Source organism: Micropterus dolomieu, linkage group LG02 (genome assembly GCF_021292245.1).
Source record: "Micropterus dolomieu isolate WLL.071019.BEF.003 ecotype Adirondacks linkage group LG02, ASM2129224v1, whole genome shotgun sequence".
Classification (NCBI taxonomy): domain Eukaryota; kingdom Metazoa; phylum Chordata; class Actinopteri; order Centrarchiformes; family Centrarchidae; genus Micropterus; species Micropterus dolomieu.
This window is the reverse complement of record NC_060151.1, coordinates 21699907-21710244: the sequence shown is the minus strand read 5'-3', so window position 1 is coordinate 21710244 and position 10338 is coordinate 21699907. Positions and strand designations below refer to the sequence as shown.

The 10338-nt window shown below is 41.3% G+C and overlaps 1 protein-coding gene across 1 annotated transcript; it reads left to right on the top strand.

Moving 5' to 3' along the window:
- Positions 1-1136: 1136 nt before the first annotated feature.
- gpr146 (G protein-coupled receptor 146) lies at positions 1137-9833 on the top strand. Its single transcript, XM_046041929.1, has 2 exons — positions 1137-1408; positions 7831-9833. The coding sequence occupies exon 2, from the start codon at positions 7871-7873 to the stop codon at positions 8870-8872; it is 1002 nt and encodes a 333-aa protein (XP_045897885.1). The 5' UTR covers positions 1137-1408; positions 7831-7870; the 3' UTR covers positions 8873-9833.
- The last annotated feature ends 505 nt before the right edge of the window (positions 9834-10338 follow it).

The following is a 10338-nucleotide window of genomic DNA, read 5'->3' as shown; positions in this document are numbered from 1 at the left end:
CTGTTTAAATGGTTAGGCTTTACAGAGGTAACTGTTTAGGTTAGGGCTAAACGATAGGTTCACAAAAGTCAGGTGTGCATATGAACGTTACAACAGGATTTACAATGTTCATATGTGATATCCCTTCCTGATGCACTCTCAGCGTAAGTGATTAGTCTATTTTGTATTAAAAAGACTCAATTTGTCTAATATAGACTGCAGAAACCTCACCTTCAGGTAAACATTGGAATGTATTTTTACACAGACTTAAGACTATGGATTGTGTCCTCCATTACTTACAATGAACTGACTTAGGAACGGATGTCTTCAGGGCCAGTATGAAAAGGAGAAATGACTGGGTCGCTACACCTGTTGCGATGTTCGTGTGGTAGCTTGACTATCTTTCGTTAAGGCAGACTTGAAAAATTGTGAACCTGTCATTGCAGGATTGGTGACATCTTTTAGATATACCATACCAAACAGCTTTTTATTCATTTTAGTGCATCCTTCCATTTCTGTCTAACACGTCTATTTTAACTGTATCACTGGTGTGGAATCTTGTTTCTTTTTAACTTTATGTCATTTCAAATTGCTTGATTTAATTTGCCTCTATCTTGAAATGATTGAAAGTTTTTAATGAGAGTTCCACAATGTAAAGCACTTTGTTACTAAATAAATTTGTAAAAGTGCTACATAAATAAAGTGTATTATTATTACATTATTATTATTATTATTATTATTATTATTATTATTATTATTATTATTTTTATTTAAGCATATGTAGGGTTAGGATTGCGTTCAAGTTAAGTAATTGGGTAATGCATGAGAATGGGAAAACAGAAATACATACACAATATGACTTTTCCTGCAAAAAAGCTACTTAAGTGTAATCATGACTTTAGTGGATGAGTCACACTAGAAGTCAAAAGTCGCCACTTACACTATGACACTCATATTATGTTTACTTGTTCTCATATATTACTGCAGTATTGTGTGTGTGTGTGTGTGTGTGTGTGTGTGTGTGTGTGCGTTTCCCTCGGCCTCTCTCGCGCCCCACCTCCCTGTCCTTCGTCCAATCAGAGTAGACTCGCGATCGTGCAGCAGCAATAACGGTGGGGGAGGGTCACGTGTGTACACACTGTAGGGCTCAGCAGCACTTCAGCAGTAGTAAAGTCTCGTTACGGACAGCCCCTTTTCAGAACAAGCATCGACCGAAAAGTTGATGGGTGAAGTCTATCAACATGCAGTAAAACGGTTCTTTTTTGTTGTTGCTGCTGTTTTGGGGCTATAAGAGCGCGCGGAAAGCCGAAGCTCATATTTTAGGACGTCTGTTTGTGAAATGAAACGCCTGAGAAATGTCAGTGGAAATGCTACATCCAAACTCTATGCCTCCGTAGGTTTGTCACTGACCCGAATATATACGTTTTTGGTAAGTTTTCCTCCCTTTTCTATTATTTTGACCTACTAATGCGATTTGCTTGAAGCTTCACCTTGCAGTCGTGGAAAGGTGAATTCTCCCCGTTGAAGATGGCTAAATGCGAGAGTGAGTAGCTTTAGTTGTGTCAACAATACCCGCAGAAATGGCAGAATAATGGTGAAGCCGTGACAGCTATCCACGCTTTGATGTGTGCAGTCAAGTGTGATGGAGAGACACAATGTCCGCAATTATACACACACAGACCACGGTGGGCTGGTTTGTTTTCTCACCGTTGTTCAGCTGTGGTTGGCTCCACGGTTTTAACGACCCGTTTATATTTGGAAAACAACACCTGAAGACGTTTCTCACGAGATCAGCTTTCTCAAGCGCTGGGGGAAAGGTTGTATCACTTTAATCAAAGAGCTCTGATGTTAAAAATCTCCTTCATTGGCAGTAAAAAGTGTAGTTGTGAAGTTGTGGCAGACTGCTCTTTGCGTGAATAATATCTTGTTGATGGGACATCTGCCATTGGAGCTAATGTCATGTCATAGTATTAATTTAACAATAAGCAATGATTTAGGTTTATAAATGGTAGACTGCACGATGATGGCACCCTTGCTTACTGGACCAGTCAATCTATTAATACATGTCAGGAAAGCCCAGGCCATAGATGAGTAAGTACTATTTTTTTTTAATATAAAGTTTAGTTTTGTGATGTACAGTCATTCATAAAATACAATATAATAAACTGCTTCAAGCATGATGCCAATGTTAGATTGTTATACTCCACACAGGCACATGGATATATTCTCCTAGTATGTAGTTTTCTTTTTATCCAGTAGTTTCAACAGGGCTTGACATCTTTGTTTTGATCAATTATATCAAAACCTTTGACGGCTTTTAAAGCCACTATTTAATAACAGATCTTAACAGATGTTTCCCTTAGTTACTAATTATGTACCACTAATTATGGCCAGCACATCCACCTGACCATATTTGACATCAACTTTGAATGCTATTTTCTGACAAAGTAGTTCTGCTCAGAAAAGGATCACCTTTCAGCAAATGAAATGCTTCTTGAGATTTAGGCTTTGCAATCGCTGTCCTCAACTTAATCCATGTGACCAAAGGGGACATGGGCATGTGGGTCATGGCTTAATGACCGTAAGCCTGCTTTGTGCTGCCCATTGATCTATGACCTTGGTGATTCCTGTGACAGTTCAACCTGTTTCCAAAAAGAAGCTGAGGAAGCTGTCGAGACTGACCGTGACCTGTGCTTGACCAGAGTCTCTTACACTACAACTTGATTTGAGGAAGTACTGTTTTTCCAGAGAAAATCTGACACTGTTCAGCAGTGAGTCAATTGAAATATCAACATTTTGTAGCTTTTAGGTTTTCTGTGGATCACCAGTCAAGTTCTGATGATGAAGAACAAGGATAGTAGGCAGGTAGATAACTGATCTGTATCTACAGTTCGCTATAAAATCTGAATTTTGTAAGGAATCCAATCAAAAACAGGCTATCCTACCCCGCCCAAAATAATCCAGCACTCAATTCTGTGGGGACTGATAATGATTTTGGGAAAATGTTCTGAATTATATAAAACCCCTCCACAGAAATGGAGTTGGTGGCAAGTATTTTAATCACCTCCGAGTGCTTAGTAATTTCAATTTGCGAAATGCTATGCAGCATTAGCATGCACCTGAAGTCAGAGCCCTCATTAATACTCTCAGTTATTGGGCTGCTTTCCAAGAATAATTGGCAGCTGAGAAACGAACAAGTACCTAGAAAGATTTAGGGACTTTCTTAAATGAACCATTTACATCTTAATCGCCTCTCATGGCAAAAGTAGTTTGGTAGTTCTGGGGGCAGTTACTTTAAATTCTACACTATTAATTGCTAGAAAATGTTGTGCATAAAATGTCATTGTGTTACGCGTCACAGGCAGCGTGTGTAAACTGGAGTTAAGTAATGTTATTTTCTTTCTGCAGTATTTCTGTTGCCGCTCCACCGCACGTTGCTGCAGACATGAGTAGCAAATCATATGACATCACTCAGTACTTTTTGAGAAGAAGCTTGTAAATTCCAATGGGCATATACGAGGGGTGTGGGCTCAGTATGTCACACTACTCCCATCAGCATGCGAGATCTGGGTTCAAAACACTGAGACGTCAAGCATGTCGGCGTCACTCTTATGAGATCATGTTTGGTGGGGCATGCTCAAGACCGGCCTCCCCCTCAGGGAATATTACTACAACTTAAAGGCAAGGCAAAAAGTTCAGAAGGGGCTTATTAACCAAGTCAAAGTCGTGCGAGAAGAATTCAACTGAGCTTTGTCCTCCTCTTGTCCTCTTGTGCATATTTCGATAACTAATTAGCATGCTTTGATCAATGCATTGATATAGACTTAAAAAGAGGGACATACATCACCACTTCAAATGCCAGGTAATGTATGCAACTGAGTATAGTGCCTGTAAGTTGTTTTACTTATGTGAACAGTATATCTCTGACCTTCACGCAACCCCAGCAAGAGGAATCTGAAGTAGACTTGAAATGAAAGTGGACTTCCTCTTTACTCTGAATTGAAAAAGACATAGCTCACACAGTACGAAGTTGCAGTGCGTCCAAGTCAGGTATAAATACTTCCGCCTCTCCTGTTTCACCTTCAGTTGAGTAGAAAACTAGAGATTTCACTATCATGAGCTGCTGGCAAAATGTGCAGAGCAAAAGTGCAATGACTTTCAAAACACCAAAGAAGAAGTTGCAAAGCTAGCAGTGATTGTTCACAAGCTTTACATGAAAACCCTGATTTAAAATATTGTTATAGCAAATAAATGTGTTTTCCTTCTTTGTTGTAACTCGGAAGATCTGCAGAGTCAGACAAATTGCTCCTTAATATTGTATTGTAACTGCCGTCTTCTTTTCTATTCATGCGTCAGGACTAGGGCTGCACGTTTTGGAGAAAAAGTCATATTGTGATTATTGTGGACAATATTGCAATTTGAGATTGCAATTCAATTATAATGGAACAAATGGTACTATGAGTCTACTTGTTTAATTATCAAGGAATGCGAGAAATACTGACATTTTGAAATGTGTATTTCTCAACATGAACAAAGTTAAACAATATTTATAACAATAACTAGTAAAACAGATGTAAAACAGAACAAGGGGAGCGTGTTGCTCTACAGAGGAGGCGGCTTGAAGCAGCACATATTGGCACACTGCCACCGGCTGAAAGTACATCTGTCTAATGCAGAGACTCTATCCATAACCTGGAGGAGGAACTGTACACAAGTGTATTAAATAAAGAGTATAACGTTTAGTTAACAGTATACTGTTAGTATAACAATAATATACTACATTCGTTATAATTTCATATAATAGTATACTATTTTACCACTAGTCGAATATTAAATCCAGGTACAGCTGTTTCATTTCTGTGGGTTGTTTTTATTTATTTAATCGTTGGACAAGCAAAAGTCTCTACATCAGTCTCTAATTTTCTCAACTGTTAATGTTTAGTCCTAATTTGTCAATAATCATATTGTTCAACATTTAATTATTTGCTGTAGCACGTCAAACCTTTTTTAATGTTCCACCCCATCCAGGCTGTGATTGGTTGGTTAACAAAAAGTGACTGAGAAGCACATCGGCTCTGTGAAAAGTTGAACATGTTGAACAGCAAAAGGCACTGATACAGCTAATTTTAAATGGCCAGCGAGCCAAACCCAAACCTTCTCTGTGTTTTCTTCTGTCTGACCGATTCAGCTGCTGCCGACGTCTCTCTGTCACAGAGCAACCAGAGCACCAGCATTTCTCTCTGCTCCGGTGGCGCTTCCGACTATGTTTTGAATGAGTAGCGACAGGGCGGGGAGGGGGGTTACAGTAGGTTGTTGTCTTAAAAGTTACTGGCACACTGCTCATAAATAATTTTTCTGCACGTAGGCTTATCTGTTTCTAGGGGCACATGCGAGAGCCCAGTGTGGGCGGAGATAATGAGCAAACTGTAACGCACATGGAGAAAAGAGCGTCACACACACCTTGCCTGTTTTATTAAATCACGCACTTTTTGCGGTTATGTAATCGCACATTACGAGATTGCGATTACATTAATTGAGCAGCCCTAGTCAGGACTATATTTTGTGCCAACAATGCTGTTTGTTCAGTCTATTTTTAAAAGACTGAAATCCTGGTCGGGCCTTGTGGTTCAGCATGAAACAAAGTCTGTGTACTCTGTGTATATTTTGTTGTTACTTACAGTTGGTAGATGTTTCACAAGGTTTCACTTTCCACTGTTTACTGTGGTGTTAGTTTTAATCTCTACTTCATCATTGCTTTGTCATTGTCAAGGCATTTTGTTAAGTACTCGGCTACCACTGTCTGCAGAGGTGTATGGAACAGGAAAGTTCTTGGAAACAAAGTCAACAGTTTAAGTAATTAAACACCAGCACACCACAAACCCATGGCTCTTTTTTTTTTTTGTGCAAAATGTTTGGTACCCTACAGCTATCGGAAGCTGCAGAATGAGCGTGGTAATGAAAGGGTGGCTAGCAGTGTGCCCTCTTTAATTATCACCAACTTCCCCATTTTCTCCTGAAGTGATCAGAGGTTGCTGAAGGAGCGAAGGTTGAACAAACTTCTTTGAATTTACAACACATACAGAAAAGAGTGCATAATCTATGGGAGAGGACCACAGCTAATTATGTAGTTTTGTCACCTAGCTGCTCGTATTAGAGAGCCATGTTTACAAGAGGCCTGACCAGTGCTCCTTTCTCTGTGAAGAAAGTTTTTTTTTGTAAACAGTAACAGTTTCTTCCTCCTGATCCTGCTCCAGTCCGGCTCTGAGCTCCAGCCTCCACTATAGTCTCATTACAGCCAATTGGATTAGTATAGAGGAGGGTCTGAGCCCTTGTGTGTGCGCGTGTATGTATGCGTCTGAGGCTTAAGGCCAAAGCAGCCTCTGTAGTGGTGTTGCGTAAGTGAACGGAAGAATGTTTCCCCTTTACTGGCATCGTTACTCGTCTTCTTGAAAACAAAGCTGCCTTCCTGCACTTTGTTCCACAAAATTTTCATGGGGGAGTTTTCCAGGAAATTCTGCGCAGATTAGCACACACCATTTATTGTAAAATGTATTTTCTCTTTGGAGAGTCATTCATTTTAAAGCAGTCTGGGGAGTGAAGCCAAACTTGTGGAAACATAACAGCCAAATTATTACAGAGGAAGTAAAATACAGTGAACTTGGGTGACTTATGACTGCAATCCTGTTTTCCTTGACCAAAGCTATTTAAATAATTTATTTCAAATGAACTGAGTTAATTATGCAAGGCAGCATTACCTAAGCTTTTTGAGAACTTGCAGCCCCATGAGTCTTGATCACAAATGCTCCCAACATGTTCGTGGTCATTTTCATTGACCTTGACCTGAACTCCAACCTCTGGACTCGGCCCTCACTGGCCCTTCGCCAGAGCCTGATTCACATTTCACTCTTTATAAATCTACCTATCAGCACATGCCCGACCGCCAGTCAACCTGTCAGTAACTTGAACAGAAGGCACATGTGCTTTGCTCCTCGCAGTAACACCAAAGCTATCTGTAAAGTTTCAGGTTAGGAAAGTGTCTGTCTTTATCTGGCTGCCCGACCACGCTTTGTGAAAAAAGCACAGGGGCAGCACTGCGCAGGCAGCAATGACCCTGCATGTGACTCTGAACAGAGAGAGAAAGAGGGGCAGAGCAAGACAGAAAAGGCTCGCAGAGGCGTCAAACACTCGCACAGGCCAGTGTGGCATTCAAAGAGGAGAAATAGTGGGTTGTGAGGCTCAGCTTGCAAATGAAACATATTGTGAGGCATTCATATTCAGCCAGTCTGATGCAGTGAAGTGAAATTAACAGTGTTACCCAGGGCATAATAGCTGTGCCGTGGCTGACATGTTTTTGTGTCAAGGCCTCCCTTGCCCCTCTAGCTAGCACAGAAAACCTATAACAGAGAGGGTTGAATTCGGCTCATGGAGGGCTTTCTCAAAATGTAATACTTACACTTAATGCTAGTAACAGACAGAATTTGTTAGCGCTAGTGTGATGCATGATCTCTACTTCAGTAATATTAGTCAAGATGGTAATAAGGGACTGATATTGTCTGTGATTTTCAACTTTCATCTTAATACGCTCACTGAATGTATTTCATTGTTCTTACACACTGAAATGAGCAATGAAACTGCTTGGTGAGCACATCCACATTTTTTTTGTCAACTTAAAAACCATACGGAAGTACCAGTAGTCCTATACAAATTACTGTGACTTTATTGATATTGAAGCACAGAGTAAAAACGATTACAATATTTGATTTTTGTCTGCATTATCCAGCTGTAATTAATACTGGTAATTGATAAAAACCGCTGTAACTAACTTCTTTCTCCCTAACTCTCTGCCTGCAGTTGAGCTGTTGAGAGACTCGACCCGTGTCAGAGCCCAGCGATGTGGATCTGCATGGTTTATAATGAGACGGACGCCAGCGTGGACTTCCGGCTCTGCCAGGACTATGGCCTCATCCTGTCGGTCTTCTCCCTCATCTACCTCCTTGTGTGCTTCCCACTGGGGCTGTGCTACAATATGCTGCTGGTCGTGGTCAACCTCTCAAACAAAGTCTCCATGACCATGCCAGATGTTTATTTCGTCAATATGGCCATCGCGGGCCTTGTGCTCAACCTGGTGGCTCCCATGGAGCTGCTGAGCTCCACCTTCACCCGCTGGCATGTGTGGGAGTACAACAACGAGATCTACATCACCCTGCTCATCCTCTTCAACATCTCCTCTCTGGTCATCATGTATTCCACCACGCTGCTCAGTCTGGACTACTATATAGAGCGGGCGTTGCCTCGTACATACATGTCCAGTGTGTATAACACCAAACATGTGTGTGGTTTCATCTGGGGCGGTGCGGTGCTCACTAGCTTCTCTTCACTGCTCTTCTATGTGTGCAACCACATCTCCACTAAGATGGTCGAGTGCTCCAAAATGCAGAATAAGGAGGCCGCCGACGCCATCATGATGTTCATCGGCTACGTGGTTCCAGCTGTGGCTGTTTTTTATGCCTTTGTGCTTATTTTGCGCATTAGGAAGGAGTCAACACCTCTGGATCAGGACTCTGCTCGCTTAGACCCTTCTATCCACAGACTGCTGCTAGCCTCAGTCTGTGTACAGTTTGTACTGTGGACCCCATACTATATGACCCTGTTGGTACACACTGTAGCTGGTGCACCAGGGTACATTAGTAACGTACATTACTTACCTACCTATTATTTTTTAAGATGTGTGTCAAAACTGCTGGCTTTCTCTAGCAGCTTTGTGATGCCACTCATGTATAGGCAGATGAACAAAAACTTCTCCAACAAGCTTCAGCGGCTGCTCAGGAGGCTGCACTGCGGGGAGCAGTCTTGCCCTCACGAACGCTCAACAATGCAACAAGTGGTGACGTGAGATTACCGACCCTGGGAGAAACCCCCCCCCCCCACAGAGCCAGTATCTGACTGGGTTCCCTCGCTGTTCTGGACTGTGTTAAGAGTGACATAGCTAACTGTGGAATTTCCTGTCACCTTCCACATCTGATCTATACAGTTCTGCATTGGGAGGACAAACCAAGCAAAAACCACTAAGTGCTATTATTTTTTTTGTTGTCAAAGTGAAGCTCTCCCCTGAGGCAATTGGGCTTCTAATTTGAGGACAGTAAATTGGCACAAGCAACTGATAACTACCCATTGTGCAGTGTTTTATCTGAGTCGCAAACGAAAAATATCCTGTTAGCAAGCACTACACATTGCTGTGTATGTTCCCTCCCTGATATGGGTGTGTATTCTGCTGAATATCAGCAACCCACCATTTCTAAGGAACTCGCATTGTGTGAACATAAGTGTTTACTGCCCTCAAACTAGTGGGCCTTGATCACTTGAATGAATGACAGTTCCATCTCTTCAGAGCTGAATTATCCTTTTTTTCCATTTTACTTAAATGTGCTTAGAGTGATTTTGTTATTATCACAGTAAATAATCTTCACGTTTTAAAGGCGGACACAATTAGTTGTCTCTTACAGAAATTGTAGCTTCATTTCAAAAGCTATTTTCTTTCTTGATACCAGTACTACCCTGTAGCTTTGACGTTGGCACTGGTGTATAGAGGTATTGTCTTTTATAGATTGAGTTCTGAAGTTTTGATCCACTTGCAGGCATAAAGAGATTAAATCTTGCATACAGTACATGAAGCTCCACAACTATTAATTTACATGAACACAACATTGAAGTCATACAGAACTACATGAAAATGTTTATATTAAGCTTGTATTCAGGGTTCAGACATAACCGGTATACCTCTTGTGATCGCTGCTGAAATCACTTTAGCCATAAGAAGTTCAAATCAACTCATTAAACATCAACTCTTAATCAGAGATCTCAGCCCAGTGTGTGATTTGTTGAGCTATGTTTCGCTTCTGTAGGAACCGTGCGTGGAGAGCCTCACGCACTGTTAGCAGTCCCCGCAGGGTCACAGAGAGGGCCCTGAGGAGGTGGCATGTATATTCCCTACATTTTATGAGCACTCATGAGTGGTTGGAAGGATGTCCAGTGGAAATATGAAGCCCGACTGGGTCACTCTAGAGGCACTAAAAACCTTCACCAAATATCAAAGTCTCACCTGCCAATCACCTGCAAACAGTGTGTTTGATGCAGTTTGAGCTGGAATGCCGCTCAGATGCATTAAGGTAATCTCCATATTATAAAGCTGCTTTCTTGCCTGCCACAAAACTGAACAGATAAATGGTGATGTTATAAAATAAAAAAGAGATACTTGCTTTTGCATGAGGTCTGTTGCTTCACTGCATTAGTGTATTTTTTTTTTATTTTGCTTTCTGAATGAGAGGGACAGTTTATTAATCATTCTGTGAACAGATACAC

Excerpts from the sequence above, each read along its gene's own strand:
- gpr146 (XM_046041929.1), top strand. The coding sequence starts at position 7,871 with ATGTGGATCTGCATGGTTTATAATGAGACGGACGCCAGCGTGGACTTC.